The 22,764-nt window shown below is 41.6% G+C and overlaps 1 protein-coding gene across 1 annotated transcript in view; it reads right to left on the reverse strand.

Annotated features, from left to right (window-relative positions):
- Positions 1-352: 352 nt before the first annotated feature.
- Gabra5 (gamma-aminobutyric acid type A receptor subunit alpha5) overlaps positions 353-22,764 on the reverse strand; it is a 73,147-nt gene continuing 50,735 nt past the window's right edge. Inside the window, exons 6-9 of the mRNA XM_027925902.2 lie at positions 12,686-12,829; positions 9,803-9,955; positions 6,139-6,350; positions 353-655 (exon numbers count right to left, since the gene is read on the reverse strand). Coding sequence (XP_027781703.1) covers positions 353-655; positions 6,139-6,350; positions 9,803-9,955; positions 12,686-12,829 — 812 coding nt within the window. The remainder of the gene's footprint in view (positions 656-6,138; positions 6,351-9,802; positions 9,956-12,685; positions 12,830-22,764) is intronic.

The raw sequence follows: 22,764 nt of genomic DNA on the forward strand, positions 1-22,764 counted from the left end.
TTGTATGAAATGACATTCGAAGTATAAAAAACATTGTTAGGTAACACTTGGAACAGTTAAAAATATACTTATCTTGTTGTAAACTATCGATGTTGAGATACTGAGCATCTGAGTGTCAGAGTCATTGCCTTCTGTTTTTCTAGAAAGTTGTTTGCTTTATTTACCAATGAGACATCTTCAAAACATCTGAAGTTACATATAGAAACATCAAGGCAATATTATTTGTACATATTATTAAACATGCAAAAGTTTCCTGAAAGTGCCCAAATATGGAGAGTCCTCTTAGCTCATCCTCTCCCTTGTATCATTTTGCTGGAAGTATGGCTTCCTTGGTGTCTGGGAGTGTGGTGGCTTACTTTGGAGAGGCAGCTCCTTTAATCACAGGCTCCCTATTCAAATATGTCGCCCAGTAAACCAGGTTGAAAGTGCCAAACAAGACTGGGAATACAATTCGGGACATTTTATCAATCTTGCTGATGCTGTTGTAAGTCTTTTTGCTTTCAGAAGTCTTCTCTTCAGAAGGTTTTACAGAGACTGAAGATGCATTTGAGGTCCCAGCTGGGGTTTGTTCTTTTGGGATGTTTGGTGGGTGGGTCATCTTCCCAGTAGTAAAAGCATTTGTTGACTTATTTAGTATGAGTTCACGTTCCTTTTTCTGCAAAATATAATAAAAATGTAAGGATATGTCATCAGCAGGCAATTGTCCGCTCACTTTGAAGGTCTAAAGGTATACTTTTCAAAAGATAAAGAAATATCAGTTCATCCCTGATAGACAGCAAGCCTCCTTGGAATTCTAAGTCTAAAAACCCAAAGAACCACCACCCAGGGAACATGTCATGAGCAAGAGTCAGTACTGATTTTAATGTTGGACATTTTTTAGAAACCTAGCATAAACTGAAGACTTCTCTTACACCAGAAATTAATCATCATTTCTTTACCTTTAGGTGCATCAGTCAGATGAATGTGTGTGGTTATAAAGGAATCAATAGGAGAGCTCTAGAGAATGGGTGCTTAAGAATCATTATGAAATCTTTACCCTTTAGGGTAAGATGTCTTTCACTCAATACAGTGCTTCTGAGAATCATTCATGTTGTTGCTTATTTCAGTAATTTATTTCTTTGATGGTTGAAGGGCATTTCTTTGTATGAATATACCACTGTTTGTTTCTTATGGATGGATACCTAGAAAGTTTCTGATCTTTACTAATATAGATTCAGCAGCTGTGAACATTCTGTGACATATTTTTTGCTAGCATGTTTCATTTTTTTTTGGAGTTAACATCCTTGAAAAAGGTTTATAAGGATCACAGTAGGGTGGGAGATGGGGGAACATATTAATACATATTGACAAGTCTGAATTCTGACCAAATTTGACATTTTTAGATAAATGAGAGATAGTCGCAGCTGGATTCAATATAAGTGCCAGTCCTAAATATAAGTAAATAAGACAACAAGATACAAACTTTTCATGGGATCCCTGGACAATCAATCCACACCACTGACTACCTTGTCTCTCTTAGAAAGTGGTTGGAGACATATAAGAATTCTGAGCTGGAGATAAAGATTTGATGGATGCATAGGAGGGGACCCTGGGAAAAACACATTTTATGGGAGGAAGAAGAGAAGCCTGCAGAGTATTTGGAGAAGGAATTGTCAGAGGTAAGAGAAGTATGGAAGGAGGTGTGAAGGGAAAGATGTCGACCCTGGAAGGCAGTTGCTCCCAGCTCCCTACAGTTGGCTTGTGAACTTATCACCCACACTCTTCCCTCCTTGGTTTGTATCTGCCTCTGGCCTTTGTCTTTGCTTTAGATTTATATATCCAAGCAGGGATGAACAAGGAGTCAGGTACTTTAAAGTCTACTTCTCCATAACTGAAATAGAAATTTTCCTTCTCCTCCTACCACAGCTAACCTATTACTTCTCCTGTGTCTTCTGCCTCAGGTAATGACATCATTCAAGCTAGAGTTTATACACTCCACATTCTTCCCTCACCTTCCCCATCCAGTCACCCCAACTGGTCTTCAAATATTTCCTTTAAATGATTCCTACTATTTACCTCTACTGCATATTGCCACACTATTTTAGGCCTGCATTATTTTTTAAACTGTTTTCCATATTTGGGGCAATTTTGCCTCTTTCAAATCCAACCTCCTTGATGTTACCTGGTGATTGATTTCTCTAAAATGGAGATCCACTCTCCACCCCACCTTCACTGTGGTGCCACCACACATAGGAAAAAGCCCTATGGTACACACAAGGCTCTTCCTGCCCATCTCTTCTCCCCCAGCCTTACTTCCTGACATTTCTCCTATTTTACATTTAACAATACCACATCAATCTATGTGACATTTAACTGAGCTTATAGCATGTTTCATTTTTCTTGGGTTTAAAATTCTAGAGCAAGTAAGATCATTAATGGAGGAAAAAATCAGGATAGTGATTACTTTTGGAGAGGTGGGAACAGGGGCTTCCTGCTAAGAGGCATAGTGAACTTTCTGGAAGCTGATGATGTTCTGTACCTTGATATAGCTCTGGAGCACAGGGGTGTATGAGTTTGCCAAAATTCAGCAAAGGTAATCTTAATAATATTGCCATATGACTTTTACTTCAAAAACAATAAAACAACAAACCAACATTGAATTCTAGTTAATGATCTACATAATGATGTATTTCTTTAGAAGTGTACTGTCATCTGAAATTCATTTTGAAATGCATCAACATATAAGATGGATTGATAGATGGACGAAGGATGGACGGAGAGAGAGAAGACAGATGGTGATGACATAAACATAGTAAAATATTAATAGTGGACAGGTGTTCTTTGTAAATATTTTTAAACATCTGTATGTTTTAAACTATGCATAATAAAATGTTGGAGAATAGGTATTTTAATTACCAAAATAATGTAATCTCATTAAATAAAATCTGGAAAACAGGATAGAAAGTGAATGGAAATATATAATCCATTAAAAATAGGGGAAAGATACAGGCTAAGAGGATAAGAAAGGAGGGAGTAAGTGTAAGCAGGAAGAGCAAATGCTGGGCCAGGTGCAGCTGTAAGGAGGGAGTGGGAGGGAGGGGGCCACACATCAGAAACTGGCTGTGTACAAACACGCACTATCATCTGAGCACCATACCAGTCTGCCAGAAGGAATCAATAACCTTGCCTTACTGCTTTGGATGGTTCCATCTCTGGGTATAACCAGAGAAAGAGGCACTTGAGGAGATACAGTGGTCCCTCAGTATTATGAAGGGATTGGTTCCAAGATCCGTCTCATCATCCCACAGAAATCAAAATCCAAGGATACTCAAGTCCCTTATATAAAATGGCTTAGTATCTGCCTATAACCTAGGAACAACCTCACATATACTTCAAAACATCTCTAGTTAACTCATAATACCTAAAGCAATGTAAATGCTATGTAAATAGTTTCTTTACAGTAGTTTAGGGAATAATGACAAGAAAACAGTCCACACATGTTCAATGCAAACATTTTTTTTCCTCAAATATTTTAAATCTATAATGTTTGAGTCCAAGGATACCATACAAAACCCATGGATTCAGAAAGTTAAAGGCACATCAGTCATGATAATGTGTGTTTTTAATTATGAAGCATTAGCATCAGGAAGGAGCAACTACTCAAGACTCAAGAGAGTCTAGATTGTTATGGTGGACATGGAGATGTGTTCCAGAATCCCCTTCCAGAAAGAGGTTGCTGGACAGCTATGGTCAGTGTTATTTCTTTCAGGAAACACCTTAGCTGCAGAAGCTGCCTGTCTGAGTCACATCGTTCTTGAGGAATCAGATACCTGTGATGACTAAGTCCTGGCCAAATGCTTCCTCCAGAGCTTCCCAGTTATCCTAGGCTTTGCTGGGCCTGCATCACCCAGGGGAATGTCTTCTGCTGAATCTCACTTTCTCCTCTGTGCTTTCTCAGGTCCTCACCCCTGAAAACTACTTTGCACCTAAACCCTGATCTGGTGTTTGCTCCTGTAGATCCCGGCATGGGACAGTGGTGAACACAGTCTATTTTCACATCTCTTATATGTCTAAGGGCAGTTTGCACAAGTAGATAAGCACTAGGCTTACTCAGTCATGGGCCTCCCCCAAAATCTGATGATTTCACTGCACAAAGCCCTACTGGAAGGAAGGCTGGAATCCCAGTACTGTGGTCTTCTGGGGGAAAACACCTCATCTCAACATTCTACAAGACTGATGGAGGCTAGTTGGTTATTCTCGAACCCCCCTCCTTCTTCCAGGTCTCCATTCAGATCTAGAACAGTAGGCTAGCTGAGTGTGAATGTGTCAAATGATAGTAATGGTGACGCTGTTGACAACATTCAACAACATTTCAGGTCTCTCCATTCACCCTGGGCTTTACTTTCCTACTAGACTCACAATCATGGACCAGACAACTTCAAGTAATGCATTGGTTTCTTGATAGCTCTTCTACTTCTGACTTAGCCATCTTCACTCTGTTACCGTGCAGCATGGAAGACCCAGTAAGTTGGTAAGCATTTACCTTCCAGCAACCCAGACCTAGGTGCAGGAAGCATCTTTTCCTCAGACTCCTTTCTTGTTCCTTCCCCCATTAAATATCCTCTTTGGTTCCCCTTCATCTGTAGGATCAAGTTCAAATGGTTTGGTCAAGAACCTTCACAATCTGAGAACACCCCGTCTCTTTCCAAATGTTTTCGTAGCTCCCTACCCATTGTCCACTGCAGTCAGATCATCCCTGTTCCTTGTAACCCTCTGACACACCCACCAAACAGGTTCTATGTGGTAGAAACATCCGACACTGGGGTAGGCACACACACAGGCAGCAAGCAGGGAGAAGGAAGCCCACCATTTGCCTACTCACATAAAATACTACTTAAAAGTACAGAGACTGTTAAAATAGACCTTGTGCATACACAACAGATTTATTTGTTCTGTGCATGATATAATTAGCAGTTTATCATATGCTGTTTAATTTTCTATCCATGTACCATACTCTCCTACTCAGGCCTTTCCTTCCCCTCTTCTGTGACAAGGCAAGTTCTGCCTAGTCTTCTTCCAACAGAATGAGTTGAACTTGGAAGTGGCACTTCCATGAGTGACAATGGAGCACAGGAGTGCACACTTGGCCTTGAAAATGAGAGAGTCAGATGGGTAAAGTCAAGTCAGACCTTTTGAGTTTCCTTGGGAAAGGAAATGTGTCAACTCCAAGAGCATGCCGGGCTGTGGATGGGTCAGCAATGAGTGCCCTCAATGGAACCAGTGTCCTGGGCTGGCAGTTACTAATTTGTAGTGCATGGTAGGGAAGTCAGGACATATAACTCGAGTCTTCTATAACGCCTTCTGGGACTCCTTTCAAGCAGATTTTCCAAAGGAAAGATCGAAGCTTATTTCTAAGTCTTCCCCAATGACTCTGACCTCTTCTCTCGGTACAAAGGATTTATTTGTTCTGTGCATGATATAATTAGCAGTTTATCATGTGCTGTTTAATTTTCTATCCATGTACCATACTCTCATCTCCCAAAGGAAATGATTCAGCTTAGATTCTTGTGTAACTCTTTTTCCTTCAAATGTTCCTTAAATTTGGGCAAAAGTCACCTGTTAAATACTTGATGATTAGTTGTTTTGAACAGAGGAATACTTTTCACAATGCATGTTTTAAGTGAGCCAAATCATTTAGTCAGTGGTACTAGGCATGACTGACTGATGGATGTTCCCATTAGGCTGTGTGCCCTCTCTCTGGTTTGAATGCCACCCCAAAGAAGATAACACTGCATGGGGAAGTGGCAAAATAACAAGCAGGAAAATGAATCAATTAAAATCTGGACAAGTCATACCTGAAGAGGTAGAAGTTATTTTTGCAAAATTAGGCATGAATATAAACAAGTCCAAACGATTTAGCTAACAACAATTTTGACTGATTAAAATTGGTGATTTGAAATATATTAGAAAAGTGATCTGCTGTTTAAAAAAAAAAAAGAATTTGTAAGGGACTTGAATATAAGGGAAGGAATCATTCTGAGGTTGAAGAAGAAGCAAGAAGAAGAAATTTCTCATCTCTTATTTAGACACAGATTCAGGTATGCTTTCTTGGTCAAGGGAACCTGAAAGAAAGGAAAAGGAAGAAATTAAAGCCAGTACCTTGATCTTGGCTGCTTCCAAGGCTTTTTTGCCATCCCAGGCCCAGCCTCTCTTTGTAAAGTAGTTGACTGTGGCAAACTCAATCAGCGCAGAGAAGACGAATGCGTAGCACACAGCAATGAACCAGTCCATGGCAGTGGCATAGGCCACTTTGGGCAGGGAGTTCCGAGCACTGATGCTGAGTGTCGTCATGGTGAGCACAGTAGTCACCCCTGCAGGTAGAGTGGAGAATGGAAACAGATCAGCAGGGCCCTTGTCCCCTGCTACAACACTGCCAAACATGACAGACAATGACACAATTGTAACCCTGGCCTGTACCTGCCTCTGTCTAGATGTGTTCATAATGTTTCATGCATTCATTGCATTTTAAATATCACTTACTCAATATGTTTCTTTCCTCTAGAAAACAAACTGAGGAGGGCAGGGATTTTGGTCTGATATCTACTTAGCTGTTTCTGCTTTTGCTTGGACCAAGCCAAGTAAATCATTGGTGCTCAATGAGGACATTTTAAGTGAATGGTGTGTCTTTGTGGCATGAGAGCAATTTCCATTGGAAAAATGGCAGTTATGTTCACACAGCATTTAGCAAAGTGCGTCACAAAGATTTGCTATATGTTTTACAAGTAGTTGGTACAAGGCAAATTGATAAGTTGGACTTTCTTTCCTTTGGATTAACCCAACCTGCAGAGTGCGACTGGAACACTGTTATCAGTCTGAGCATGTCACTCCCTCAAAGAAGGACAAACATCCCCTCAAGCTGTTGTGCAAGGCACCTGCAGCCTCTAGGGAAATGTTATAGTGACCATACAACAAGGCCAAATTCCTTAGGGGGAAGCATTCCTTTAGAACTGCAAAATTAAGGGTCACCCTTTGGAATGGAGTCGTGATCGCCATTTTGCAGGAGAAATCCTGAAGATATAAAGGCACTTAGCAATGTGCCCACATTCCCCAGCTGGTAAAGGAGACATCCCATCTTTGGAGCCAGGCCTATAGCTTCAGTTCGTGTGCTTTCTACATGCTAACCCTGCCTCCCTTTCCAAAAAAAGTTTTTTCTGAATGGGTATGTAACAGTGTTTGGGATGTGGGTATAAACATACTTGCTGTAGGTCAAACAGTGAATCCCTTAAACTTCATATAATTAAGCCCTAACCTCTAGGAACTCAAAATTTGATCCTATTTGGTAATATGGTCTCTATAGAAATAATCAAGTTAAAATAAGGCCATTAGTTTGGGCCTAGGTCCAATATGACTGGTGTTCATTACAAGGGGGGAAATTGGGGGCTGGGGTTGTAGTTCAGTGGTAGAGCACTTGCCTACCATGCTCAAAGCCCGGGTTCCATCTCCAGTACCCTCCCTCACCATAAAAGAGGAAATCTGGAGACAAATAAGCACATGCTATGAACACTAGAGTTGTGCTACCACAAGCCACAGAGCTACCAGAAGCCAAGGACAGAGGCTGGAAATAGATTCTCCCTCACAGCCTTCAGGAGGAACCATCCCTACCAACATCTTTATCTTGGACATCCAGCTTTAAGAACTGTGAGACAAGAAAGCTCTGTTGCTTAAAACACCCAGTCTGTGGAACTTTGTTATGGAAGCCACAGGAAACCAATATAGGACCAAGAGAACACAATATTGCTGGTGGTCAGAGCAGTTATCTGTTTTCAGGCCAAGTCATTCCTTAAAGATATTTATGTATATTCATTGAACATAAATCTCTGCATGGAATTAATGCTTAATGAGACATCAGTAGACATCTTTGATTTTTCTTAGGAATCAAATAATCACTGTGCTTGGAGGAGGAATTCTGTGCCATCCCCTTAAATCTTCTCAAGTTGTTTAACATCTTAACATGCATTAGGAATCTCCAAGAGGAAACAGACTCTACCAGGCTTGGTCCCCAGCCAATAGTGCTATTGGGAAATGGTGGAAATTTTAGGATGTAGAGACTGGCGGGAGGTCTTCCAGCATTAGAGGCATCTGGGATGCAGATACTGAGATCCCAGCACATTTTCCTCTCTATTTCATTCTCTATCTCATATTCTGATCATGAGGTGAATGTTACACATTTCTGCTATGATGAGCTGCCTCATGGAAGGCTCCAAAAGCTACAGGGTCAACTTACCATGGACTCCAAAACTCAGAGTCAAAATGAACCTTCCTTTCTTTTAAGTTAATTTTTATCTCAGGTATTTTGTTACCATAGTAAAAAATTGACTAACAGTGAATTTTAAGGTGAGAGTCAGAGATGTTCAACTATGTCCACTGTGCCAAGATACCTACTGAGCTACATCTTTCTGTACTGAAAGTCTTAGGAATATAAAATTATGTTGTTCTAGAATCTTATTATATACAAGCATCCCTCAGGAGATTGGTTCAAGGACCTGCTTGGATTCCAAAACCTAAGGATGCTTAAGTTTCTTATATAAAATGTCAGAGTATTTGCATATAATCTATATGCATCTTCCTATGCACTATAAACCATCTCTACATAACTTATAATACCTTATACAATGTAAATCCTATGTAAATAGTTGTTATGCTACATTTTTAGGGAATAATGACAAGAAAATTTTATGTTCAGTAAAGTCGCAACTATTTTTCAAATATTTTCCATCTGTAGTTGTTGAATCAAGGAGATGGAATTTTTGAATAAAGACGGCTGATTGTATGTGTGTGTGTGTGTGTTTAATTTATCACTATCATATTGAATATATAAACTGCCACATGGTGGTTAATTTTAAAGTAGTATTTACACTTCAAAGGAAATGCCTGATAACTTACAAAGTAGTACTTTATGAGCACTGTAAAAATACTACAGCAAAATCTTACCTAAGAGAGATATATGCAGGTAATTTCAAACCTTAAAAAGTACTACCAATGAAAGGCTTTCCAAAATGGGAATAATTGTCAAAAAAACTATGTATTATTCTCTAAACTATCATTCAGAGAGAAATCCTAAATCCTAATGCTTAACCTTAAATTCTGAATTAACTTGTCAATTTGTTTCCCAGGTCACAAAATGGACAGGCAGCACTTGATGTCTGAAGGATGTGTTAGCCAGCTTTCCCTTATTGTAACAAAATACCTTAGGTAATCAGCTTAAAAAAAAGGAAAGGTTTTGGGCTGGGATTGTGGCGCAGAGGTAGAGTGCTCGCCTAGCATATGTGAGGCCCTGGGTTCGATTCTCAGAACCACATAAAAATAAAATAAACGTATTGTGACCAACTTCAACGAAAAAATAAATATTAAAAAAAACAGGAAAGGTTTATCCTGGATCACAGTTTTGAGGGTTTCAGTCCAGAGTTGCTTTTGAGCCTGTGGTGAGGCAGCGCATCATGGAAGAAGTATATGGTGGAGCAAAGTTGCTCACCTATGGTGGCCAGGAAGCAAAAGAGAGAAAAGGAAGAGACCACTGTCCCACAATTTCCTTTGTGGACACAGCTCCCTCCCATTACTTAACTTACCCTGTCTCACAGGCCCCACCTCCTAAAGGTTCTACTACTACCCAATAGTGTCACAGGCTAGAGACCAAGTCCTTAACATGGGCCTCTGAGGAACAATTGAGTCCCAAATTATAGCAGTGGCAGTGCTTTTGTTACATGGAAGGTGGTTATATCAGTCACAGAACACTGATGTCCAAGCCTGGTTTAGGGACACTCACCAAAAACTGTCCTGGCTGGGACGGATTCTCTGTTTAGCCAAAAGGATACCTGGGATAAGATCACTGTCATTATGCAGGGAAGGTAGGTCTGGATGACAAAGTACCCAATCTTCCTTTTCAGGTGGAAATGGGCCGTCATAATTGTGTATTCACCTGCAAACAAGCAAATTAATGCACATCAGGCCTAGCTGGTTCCAGCTCTAGTCAGGGCAGTCCAGGCCCCTCCCTCTATCCCTCCTTCATCTTGGACAAGGGTTTATTTGTATTATTTTGGTTAATGAGAGGACAGAGGAGGATATATAAATTTCTTGACAGTCCTTTTATAAGTCCTTATAAAGTCCTTACTTATAAAGCAAGTCCTTTGTAAGTAAGTCTTTTGACCCTCAGCCTTTGAATAGCCTTTGCTGATGGATGCTTTTCCTAGGGAAAATCAGATTTGTGTGTTTTACTAATCCCTGGTCACAATCTGTGCCATGTTCTGACCCGCCCCCTCGCCTGCTACTGCAATCAGGATTTCAGGATTTAACCTTTGTCGAAATAGCTCGGGGTATCTCAGAGCCCTGTTGTGGGTGTACAGATTCTTCCTATTTCGCAGCTGAGGAAACTCCAGGAAGGTGGACCGACCACCATCCCCCAAGGGCTCTGTGCTTGCCCAGGCTGGTTAGAGGGTAAAAACAGCAGCTCAGGAGACCTCACTTCCTGACAGCTCCTCTCTTGACTGTCCTCTGTTCTTTGAAGTCAGGAACATTTCCTTGGGGATGTCCCAGAGCCTTCTCTGGATTTGCCTGGCTGTGTGGGAGGCAAGAGGGGACCTCCCACTCTTTGCAGAGAACGATGCTGTCCTGATGGTTAACTGGTAAGGAGCTGAGGTGGGTGGGCTGCCGGTCGGAGGGAAAGTGAGGCCTACTGGGCCAGAGTCTTGTTGCCACTTGAATGTGCATCTCCCTGGAGAGATGGGAAGGATGTTTTGAGAAGTGTATGCTGAGCTAACCTGATCTAAGGATGACACTTCTTTGGTTGAATTGCAAGGAGTCTATAGTATGGCTTGGGAGCTGGGCTACCCTGTGGACAGGGAGAGGGCAGGCTTGGAGGCTCCACTAACCCAGACCCGGGGTAGGGTATCTCCCATGAGGGGAGTGGTCTGCTGGTGGCATGTGTAGTGGGCAGTGTGCTGGGAGGTTGGAGGCCGATGCCAGGGCCAGTACTTACTGTGGGCTGAGTTATGTGTATGCTCCCGATTGCTTTTACTTACAATATGTCAAGAGGTGAAGGAGTCATAAAGGCAACATGTAGTAAAAATCTGCCCTCTTATAGACAGGGAGTCAAATTCTCAGCAATGTCTGAGACATACTGCAGTGATGGGACATACTTTCCCCATAACCCCAGGGCAGGCGAGAGCAGACGAGAGGGGCTGAGTGGGCTCCAACATGGAAGAAGGAAACAGGGATAAACTGAAGGGTTAAGGGATAGGTTTAGTGGAAGGACTGGATCATTAACAATGATCCAGATTTTCCTTTCCTTAATACTTGAAGAACACGTGAAGTGCAATTCTACTTCTGTACAGTAAGGTTTTTAATCACTCTCGTACTTTTAATTATTTTTGTTGTTTTCAATTTATTTTTGAGTTGGAAGTAGTAAAATCAGGTGACACTTAGACAGATGCTCTTTGGAAGATGCAAATGGGGGCAGAAGCCCCAATTATCAATTTTTAAAGAGCTACACGAAGCAAACCCAAATGGTATCATCCTGTGTTGACACCACAGTTCCAAACTTCTGCCATACCACCTTTTCACTCATTTTCATAAAATCAGACCATTTCTGTTTCCTTGCCCTTTTTCATGGTAACAATTGGTGAAGCTATCCTGCCAGACTCTCCTCTATCCCTCAATGATGCCATGCACAGGGTCCATCAGTTGGCCAGGACCTGACCCTATGCAAGTGCACGTAGAGGAGGCAGACACAGACCTAAATGCCCTGTGTACTGCCTGCTAGTTACAAAGGCGAGTGTTGCAGACACACAGACACTTGGTGATGCTGACAGGGCTCCCCTGAGGACATACTCTGAGACTTAGAACTCATTTGTACTTAGGACTTATTCCATCCTTTGGGCTTTTTTCCCTCTGCTATATGGGGACTCTCTGTACCCCCTAAGTCCTCTGTCCCACCCACAACAGCCTTGTGACTGCTAGAGTCTGACCTGCTCTCAGGAGATGTTTGACCACACAACTTCAAGGCCCCAGAGATCAACTGCATGATTTCCTTTGCCCTCCCCACTCACTTTAAATCAGGTGAATTCGGGTTTGGACTGCCCCTGCAGGTTCAGGCCAGCCCCCACAGCTGGGATTGACAGCATCTGCTCCCTTCTCAGTACCAACTCAGCTATTCCTTTTATGCTGCTTGGTTATTTTTTCCCCAGATTCAACCCCAGGGAGATCTTCTCTGAAATGTTCAGAGCAGAGACAGGAAAGCAGGTAACAAGAGTATTTGTAAGAAGTCGTTTCCCTTTTCTGAAGAGACTGCACCTCACTGTTCAGGCAGGGGGTGTTATATAATCAGGTCCACTCACCCCCAGGCAGGGCTTGCTTACACCGTGGCAAATGTACTACAGATTAATGCCTCACATGCTCCTTAATTCCCCGGATGCTGCAGCTGGTGCCTCTGTGTGTGTGTAGCTGCAGGGAGGGGTCCGTCCAGGAGCCCTTCTTTCAGCCAGCACTCATGACAGCTATGCTGCCAAGGATAGTGCTGCTGGCCAGGGCATGATGTGCATGGTCCAAGCCCCCCCTCTTGTGGGGCCCCTGCAGAATGGGACACAGAACCCTGAGCTTCCAGACGGTGTGGTGTTCTGCAGGTCCTGGCTGCACAGCCCTCAAGGGCTCTCACCTGTGCTGGTGCTGATGTTCTCAGTGCCCACTGTCTGCCCCATCAGGTGGTACTGGTTCAGTCTGGAGCCATCTTCTGCCACCACCACAGACTTGGTGGAGCCATTGGTCCAGACATACACGACCTCAGAATTAGGATATGCATCTATGGGGCGGAGGACAGAAAGTGTTATGAACATGAAATCACTCCCAGCCTGGAAAATATAAAGAGGTTGAGAAGCAAGAGAGAGAAATGATGGGGACATTTGGAAAGTTAATGCTGAATGACCTAAAAAGTGCAGGGTGGTCAGAATAGGGCCACTGAAGCTCAGGTCCTTCCCACTTTTGAAATGCAAAAGGCCTGGGTGTTCAGAAGCCAGTGCCCCCTTCTACTTAGTATGTATTTTCTCTTTTAATGAAGCAGTGAGAATATCAGCTCTGAGATCAGATTACCTGTATCTTCTCCAGCTCTGTGACCTTGACAACCCACTCACCCTGTGCCTCAGTCTTTTCATTGATAGAATGAGCTAATAAGAGCACCTACTTTAGAGTTCTGGTATGATTGTGTGATCTACATAGTGAAATATATGAATGGCACACTGATGACTTTTGCTACTCTAAACCTTTCACTCTGCAACAGGCATGTGCTATCAACACTGTCCTCAGGAGAAGGGTAGATGGATAGACAAGACCAGGTGCCCCCATGAATGTTACCTTACATGGCATGGGCACTGTGCAGATGGAAAGATGGTGCTGTATCTTAAAATCAGGAGATCATCCTGGATTATCCCAGTGAGCCCAATCTTATCACAAAACAGAGAACTTTCTCCAGCTGGAGCCAGATGAAGAGATTTAAAGCATGAAAAATGTACTCGACTGGCCATTATTGACTTTGAAGATGGAGGAACAGAGTCCCAGGGAAAGAGAACTCAAGGTGCAAAGGTCCAGGGCAGCAGCATGCCTGAGATGCCTGAGGCAAAACAGAGCATACCTGGAAGAGGGCAGACCAAAGGACAGAAAAAACAGAGCTTTGAGGCATTTGACTTTTCCTCTGAGCCAGGAAGACATTGAAGAGGAGAGTTAAGCCAATTAAGTAACCTATTCAAATTTATGCAATAAAAGGACCACTCATATGAGTGAGTCAGGAGAGCAGAATGCAGGTGGAAAAGGGACAGAAATGGGAGAGTAAAATTAAAACAATCCAGGTGAGAGGCAATGATGGTAATAAATAAAGAGGAAAATAGAATACATTTTTCTAAAACATGCTCATGTAAGAAACATGATGTGAGCTTTGAGAGGAAGTGTGTAGTTATTTGCACCGAGTAGAATGGCGAGAACCTGGAGGGCACTGACCTCTAGTGAAAGAGCAGTATAATGTGTTGGAAGAAACAGCTCTATAACATGTGGATCTGAGGGATGCTGATGTGTGTCAGAGTCGGGGCACACAAGCCCCGAGTTCATAGCAATGGTCTCATTGTGATGTCACCTGAGGCACTGGGCTGGGAGGTCACCCAGGGAATGCTGATGAATAAAAGAAGAGGATGAGGCACAGCTTCCCAGTGTGCTGCAGGGTCTAGAGTTGAAGGAGATGAGGAGAGCGGAATTGCAAGTGGCCACCACAGCTGGGGGGCACAACAAATGTGTTGTCACACGGGCTGCACGTGATAGCCAAGGGGTGGCCAGGGAATCCAGCAGGGTCACCTAAGCAAAAGTAGGTGTGTAAGAGCCTGTGTACTTCAGTGGTCTCTTCAGGACCCTTCAGGTGAACTGGTACACCTGCCTCAGTCTAGCCCCAGAACCTGCATAGATGCCATGTGGAGCCATGGCACCTTCAGAACAAGGCTGTGTGCCTTCACTCCCAGCTCCTCCAACAGGGCATGACACTAACTCCTGACTGAACAAAGCCAAGCACTGTCATACAAAAAAAAGTAATAATAATACAAAAAACAAATGCTTCTGGAGCTGGGGGAAATGTTAGAGACACAGGCTACAAGGACAGTCTCCCTCAGTAGGACACGTGTTCTGGGATCCCCCAGCAGTTGTGGCAGCTGAAAGTACCTACAACAGCCATTCTTAGTTCTTACATGCCAAACCATGTCCTGTCAGAGATTTCAAAAGAGAGAAGCCAGAGGAATGATGGAGATTATGCTCAAAGTGTGGAAGCTTCTTTGCTAATACACACAACAATCCAAATTCTTATTCTATGTGCAAACAAGTATTCATAATAGTCAAAAATTATAAAACAAGCATGTATATAGCAAACACAGGGCCATCCCATGCGCAGCTCACCAATATAGCTCACCATCCTGCTCTCCCAAGGAAGTAGTCCAAATTTTATGTTTCTAGAAGCATTTACATTCTGGGCAGGGATTTACCCATATCTTTTCTATAAGATCTGTGTTTTTATGCCCATTTGATTAGTATCTTTTCATTATAGAGTTTGATACACATACTTTTGGATATATGCATCACAAATATCTGCTCTAAATATGTAGCTCTTTCACCTTGTTCATGGCATTATTTTGGAGGGCAGATAAATATTAATTTTAATGTAATCAAATCCATCATGTTTTAAATTAAAGTTTGCTTTCAGCATCTCTTTCCAAAAGCCCTCCCCATTGCTCTCTCATATACAACACTTGAATTATACAAGGTTTAATATGTTGCCTTTTACACATGGCCTTAATTATCTGTATTTAAGTATCAGATACCAATTCCCCATGTGCATTTCAGTGTGACCACACTATCATTAGCTTGTCTTCCCCCTTCCCTCACTTGAAGTACCTGCTCTGGCAGGTAAGTCTGCATATATCAGGAGCCTGCTTTCTCCTCCCCTGATTCTCTTTCCACTCCCTTTTCCTGTCCCTGTTTCAAAATATTGCAATCATTCATATGTCAGGAGAACATCCAGAGGTAGGAGGGTGAGGCCCCACCCTTCCTTCCTCAGGGGATCCTGGATGTTCTTGGCCCCTGTCCATCCACATACATGATAGAATCAGCTTGTTAGGATTTATTTGAAAACAAAATCCTCAGGAGATCTATACTGGAAATCAGTAGATCTAGAATACAGGTTATAGTTTGGGGAAACAAGATGTCCCACCTGGAGTCTTTTCCATTATGGCATGATGTGTGCACTCATGAGTTTACATCATCTATACTGAAATATCTTTCAGTAAATTCATATCATGTCCTACACAATCACCTTGCACATCTTTTGATAGATTCCCCCCACCTTGTGATATGCAACACTCTTTTTTCATAACCAACATACCCTGTCTGAAAATGATGGCCATGTGGGGGGGCCAACTTACAAGTTTGCTGGGCTGGGGGGCGTGAGAACTAATGATAGGATCCTAATGTTCATGTTCACATTAGTAAGATCTATACAGAAGTAAATAGAATAGCTATTTATTTATTTAACAATTGATGAAACACCCTGGAAGGCATGCTTAGCTCTTTTTTTAAGTGCATGTTGGGCAGTGTTCTTGTCAACCTTTTTCTAAAATTAGCATGACCTTCTGTTTTCAAGTTTTAGGTAATATAGAAAGGTGTTTTCACATGGACAACATTGGAGTTCTCCTAATGAAAATTTTTCCATTGTAATTTTCTTGTCTCCTGGGAAGATGTGCATTTCAGGGTGATGAATGTGTGTGGGGGGTAATGCTGCTCTCCCCCTTGGCAAATGGCTTTCTAAATGTCCAGTCACAGGCACCGTTGGGCATTTTCTGCAACTCCAATGGCCCCCTGGGTTCCACATAAATGACAGTGAGATTTCTTTTGCCTATTATGTAAATGTTGCAGAACCTTGAATAATGCAGGCCTGTGGATACTCAGACATGGATGGTGAGCAAAGCAGTCTGGCTGGATTCTGTCCAGGCTGTAAGTGTGGATTGGATAGAAGAGGCTAATGAAGCAGTGTCCTCTGGGTAGGGAAAAAGCCCCGCTTCCTGCTGTCTCCAGACTAGCTCAGGCTGATCCTGCACCTGTTATCCTGTGCACCTGTTCTGTATCTTCTCCTCAGCTCATCTGCCTCAAATCTCCTGCACTGCAGCTGGCCTTCTAAGGTGGCCTCAGTCATAACTGTAGGCTTCCTTAACCACCCCTTCTTTCCATTTCCGTATCCACAGGAGACTGGGAGTTTGCTCCCTGGAGAGAAGTATGGTAGATCCCCACATCTCTTCGAAGATGTAAATGGGTTGGGAAACATGAATCCCAAAGCTCATGAAAGGAGCTCAAAGCTTGGGGAAGTAAGTTTTGATACAAAACAGTTCTGAGACTTAGCTAAGATTATAGAAATCCATCTAAAGAGAGCCCAGAACACAGAAAATATTGTTTTTCTCATAGGTGACTACTTGATGCCAAGACTGCTAAGAAAGAAAAGGAAAAGGAGTGAGGACTAGCGTGAGATGCTAGGGAGACAGGCAATGCCTGGGGCACGGGGTGCTCTGGAGAAAGCTGAGATCCAGGGGCATAGATGGCTCCTAATGAAGAAGCAAGGGTGCTGATGGGAATCATTGCATCTCGGAGGTACAGAGGTGGGAGTGGTGGCTGGGACAGTCTTGGCCTGGTAGGGGCACTGACCCCCTATCCCATCTGCCCTCCTGAATTTAGAGCTGCTCATCATTTCCACTGTAGAACTGGGGTGGCACATAGCTTCCGATGGCTCCTCCTCAGGCTCTGAGGCTGAGCATCATGTTGGCCAGGGTGTGCTTGTGCACTGCCAGCAGGGAGGGCTGAGGGATCACTGGTCCAGGTGGAGGCCCCTGTATGTTACTTGGACCTTGCTAGGCATGAGTCTCTCCATTGTTGTGGGGTGGACAGGAGATTAAATTAACAATATGTACCTTCCAGTCAAGATCCAATAAAATAGCAATTGTAAGTAGATAAAAGTCATTTGAAAGCACAGCAGACACTATCTACAACACATTATAATAATTCACATGTTTTTGCTTTCTTAGATATTAAAAGCTCTTTTGATGTGGATGATGTTAATAGCATTGATAATACCAACAGCAAGAGGCACTGTGGCCTCCGGCATGTCTGGCAATGTCAGCACAGAATCCTGAGTTTCACTCTCATCAAATTAAGGGTGGAAATAAATGACCACTCATGTCCACTTCAGCTCAGGTGTTTAGCAACCAACACTAAACTCTTCTCTTTGGGTCAGTGATGTGGCATTCAATCTTTCAGCTGGGACAACAGTAAAGGAGGCAATCAGGTTTACTGTGCTATCATTTTTCATGATTTAGAGTCCTGGAAAACAACACTCACCTCCTCTGACCATACATCAGCAGGGCTGTGCAAGAAGGCTTGAAACATGTTCACTCACAAATGACTGGGGAATTCATCATCACTGCCCTCAAGGACTCTCCCCTCTGGTTGACACTTTCTGACCTCTTCTAGCATTGCTAATCTCTAATAGAAGGAAGTGATGGCACAATCGACTGCTTACATAGAAGGCCTTTCAGAAGTCATGTGTTTTTGTTTAACTATTAATGAAATAAGAAATTGTGATTCTGACATTCACTATCAGAATGAACTTGAACAACCTGTTTGAGCTCTAAGCCTCTTATTTTCCCACCTGTAGTTTTTGCAAAAATAACACCCATCTCCTAAGGGTTGTAGTGAGAACAAAGTGTATGTGTGAATATTAAGTATTTAGAATATGCCCATCACACTGTAGATGCTTAATAAATAATAGCAACAGTGAGTATAACCATATGTCAAGAAGGATTTTTGCTTGGTGTCTAACCCAGTCTAAAGAAAAGAGATTTCTATTTGAATTTTCTCCTCCCTTATTCCCTCCCTCCCTTCCTTCCTTATTTGTGTTGTGGATTGAATCCATAGGTCTCATACATGGTAAGCACTCACTTCATCTCTAAGCCTCCAGCCCTGAACTGAATTCTGATTGTCAGCAGATCTAATTTTTGAGGAAAATAGTCAGTCTTATTTGACAGACTGTGCAGGGACATCCAGGAACTACTAACAGCCACCTAAAAGGTCTGTGTTGCTCTGCATTAATTACATATGATGTTGCAGATTAGAATGCCACAGGTAACTGGAATCTTTGTGATCTGAAAATGTACAGCATTTGAGTTCTCAGAAGCCTATGTCTCTAGCTTCCCTTTCTCTTCTAAAACCAGGGTGGGAATGAGCATAGCAACTACCTAACAAGACCCTGTCACACATTACCTGTATGAGTGTAGTCTCCTGGGTTGGAAACTAAATCCATAACTGACATTGTGGCTTGAATAACATAGAGAAGAAAAGTTTGCAAAATATGAATATATTTAGATGTGGCATCTCGAAGGGTCTACCAGAGGCCCAATAATCTTGCTTTAAATTTAAGAGATAAAATAAATCAAGAGGGTATTGCACACCCTTTGCCTTATCCAGAACCAGTTAAGAGGTAGGTGAGCAATCAGCAGATGGGATGAACAGATAACCCATCTGCCTTATTACCAACTATGCCACCACTGTAGGTCATGAAGCACATCACCAGCTCATAGTTAAGTCCTTGCAAAATTACACAGGGTCTGAGAGAACAGAATAAAGAAACTATGATCGCTGTGTTTGTGGACTTTTAGTAGAAATAGATCAGGAAAGAAGGACTGTCACCCTCCCAGCAGAAAGATGCTCTGCCTCAATGACAGGAGTAAGAAGCACCGAAGGAGGATGGGAGTCCTCAGAGAAAATCTCTTACATAATTTCCTCACTTTCATGAACCACTTCACTTTTTTACCTTCAAACCAGCAGCTTCTCCCAATTACGACCAGCTTTCACGTCACCTTGTCTTAAAATCACAGTGCTATCTTTGAATCATGCCCCTCTTTCATCCTACATATTCTCTTTTCATATCTGGCCAACAACTCCTCTCAGGTCTTATCTCTTCTACCTGCTTCTTGGGAATTTCTAGCTCTTGATGTCACCTCCAGGAACAGTCAAATCAGCATGTGGTTCCTTTGTTCGATATGCTTCACCCACTCTGCCTGCTACTTTTAGAAATACTTTCGTATTTATGGTCTTTCCTGTTTAGCTTGTAATGCCATTCTGCCAGTTCCCCAAAGGAGGCTTCCCCTCTTGTTAAAATGTATTTTTAATTGACAAATAAAAATTGTGCAAATTTATGGGGTACAATGCGATGATTTGAGCTATGTATACAGTGCAGAAAGATTCTGTCAACATAGTTAATATATATCTATTACCTCACTAACTCATCATTTTTTTACGTGTGTGGTGAGAACATTAGCAGTCAATTTTATCAGCTTTGAAATACACGTTATTATCAACTGTGGTCAGCATTCTGTGTAATAGACCACAAATTCTATTCCCGTGGTCTACTGAAATTTTGTACTCTGAAACCAACATCTTCCTTGTGCCCATCCGTCCCTACCCACACCCAACCTCTTGGAACAATCCAGTCTCTTTGTTTCTATGAGAATGACATTTTCAGAATCCACAAAACAAGCAAGATCATACAGTATTCATCCTTCTGTGACTTGCTTATTTCAGATGAGGTTTCTCATTTCATTCTAGACCTGGACTAACAGACCAGGGGTTTTCTGTGTTTTGCCCTTATTTCCATTATATCTCCTTATATTCAACTCCTACCAGGTTCATTTCAGATCCCCATGGTGAGCTATCTTTTGTGTGAATCTCAGATGGCTTTAAGTTGCACAAAGATATTTAATCCAATGATCTACATGTGTCCCTCAGCTCCTCAGGAGAAGCTCATGGTTGATACTTGTGTGTTCCTCCTTGCCTCAAGCAGAGTGCCGAATGCTTTCCATGCCTGCTACAGATCCAATGTTTGTGTCCCCCAGAAATTATATCAAAATGGAATCGTAAATATGATGGTATTAGGAGGTGGGCCTTCACAAGGTCATCAGAACATGTGGGTGGAGCCCTCCAAATGGGATTAGTGACCTTATAAAACAGATTCTCTTGCTCCTTCTACCATCTGGCATTAAAGTGAAAAGACAGTCCTCTCTGGAGAGGAAGCAGGCCCTTAACAGCCACCAAATCTGTCATCAACTTGACCTTGGACTTTCCAGACTCCAGAATTGTGAAGAATAAATTTACATTGCTTATAAGCAGCTTAATTTATGATATTCTATTTTAGCATCCCAAACAGACTAAGACAGTCCCTTTAAAACAGCAGTTCTTTTAAATAGCAATTTTCTTAGTCCATTTGAGTGCCTTCTTATTGTGTCTTCACATGGAAGAAGGGCAATCAAGGCTCTCTGGGACTCTCATCACCCCCATCATCTCCTGAAGGCCTCATCTTCTAATGCCATCACATTGGGGATTAGGTTTCAATACGTAAATTTTGATGGGACACAAACATTCAGACCATGGCAAGAATCAAGTTTAACTAATTAACCAACACAGTTGTTAAAACAATCTAAACTCAGGCACAACACAGAAAAAAACTTCACTGTGTTTCCAAGGCCTCAGGGACTGTGACATATTCACATCAGACTTTGAGAAACCTGGGTTCTAGATTGTGCATACTCATGCTGAGTTGCTACATACTGGAGATGATGAATGCAACAGCAGGGTCATGATTCCACACATGTAAATATATTTACAGCTCACAACAGGGAGACTGATCCCTGATTTCCTGGATGCCTACCAAGGAAGCCTTCAGTTCTAATTTAGCATATATTTTCATAAATCCAGATAAATTTAAAATTCAATGTTCATAAAATCAGATATTATCTCATAATTTAATATTTAATCTATTGTTCTACAAATAAAATGAGCAAAAGAATCAAGACATTTTCTTTTTTGAACAATTTTGATGTGTTTGAGCATTTAATTTCAAAAGGAAACCATGCCATTATCTTTAAGGATTTCTGTATAGACTAGGAAACATCCTCTATAGGCTAGGACTAATTTCAACATTTGTTTGAATTCTTGAAGCTGGAGGCAGCAATAACAGAAATGCCTGCTAATTCACTTCTGCATTAGAGAAACCAGAGCATGTGGCTCATTACAATAACGACACATATTTGCATTCCTTTGTCTCCTAATAGCAGAGAACTGTTGGATTGGGTAATTTGAAACTCATTATACTATCACATTTAGCCTATGCATACTCAGATGCCTGTGGTATAAGTGAGCAACTTGGCCAAGCATCTATTTTTAGAAAATCCAAAGGATGAAAAAGGCAAATAAGAAAAACATTTAGTAGAGTGGCATTTCTTCTCCTAAAATAATTATGTCTTGAACTGAAACTATATAAGCTGACAAAAAGCTATATTTATACAGTTTTCTATCTCTTGGTCATTGTATAAAACATGATATCAATAAAATCCTTTGAACTTTTTGCATATTGTGGTCATTAACAGTAAATATACACCATTGATCAATATCTGAATGAACTCAAATCCATCTTCAAAATACTGGGCAGATAAAAAGAAATCTGGCAGGACAGTTCAAAACATCTACTGAGTTTGAGAAGTGCCTCTGCTAGTTTTATTCTATATATTTTGTATGATAGTGATCTTATTTAGTTTCATTGAATGTAGAAAGGGAAAAGATCCCACCAGCTGATTACTTCAGCTTTGAATGTGATAAATGATTTAACTGCAGTGGGTTGGCTGTCGAGTATGAGATAATTTAGTGAAGAAAAATTAGGTTGTCACATATTTTTCATCACCAAAAATTGCTCTCGAGTTGCTTGCCCTGAACACAATTACCATTAAATCTAGGCTTCACAGTGACTTGAACTTATTTAACCAAAGGACAGAGTACCACCACAGTATGAAAAAAAAAACAAAACAAACAAACAAACAAAAAACCTTCAACTTTTCAGTGTTCTGTTTCTGATCAAATCAAAGCATAATTTTCCTATACTGAGAGTGGTATAATTTTAAATTATACAACTAATTTTCCTTGGGAGATGTGGACCACCTTTCTTCCTCCAGAGATATGAATAAGTAATTTCCTAAAAAAATGCCTTCCAATCTTTAGTAGGTCTTTTGTCACAAGCAATGATGTTCATAGTCACCCCGTATAAGCAAGTGATTTAAATATATCCTGGTGACAATGCCCTTCTATTACATCATTCACCCAAAGAAATGTATATGCTAATCT

The sequence above is a fragment of the Marmota flaviventris genome, chromosome 2, assembly GCF_047511675.1.
Source record: "Marmota flaviventris isolate mMarFla1 chromosome 2, mMarFla1.hap1, whole genome shotgun sequence".
NCBI lineage: Eukaryota > Metazoa > Chordata > Mammalia > Rodentia > Sciuridae > Marmota > Marmota flaviventris.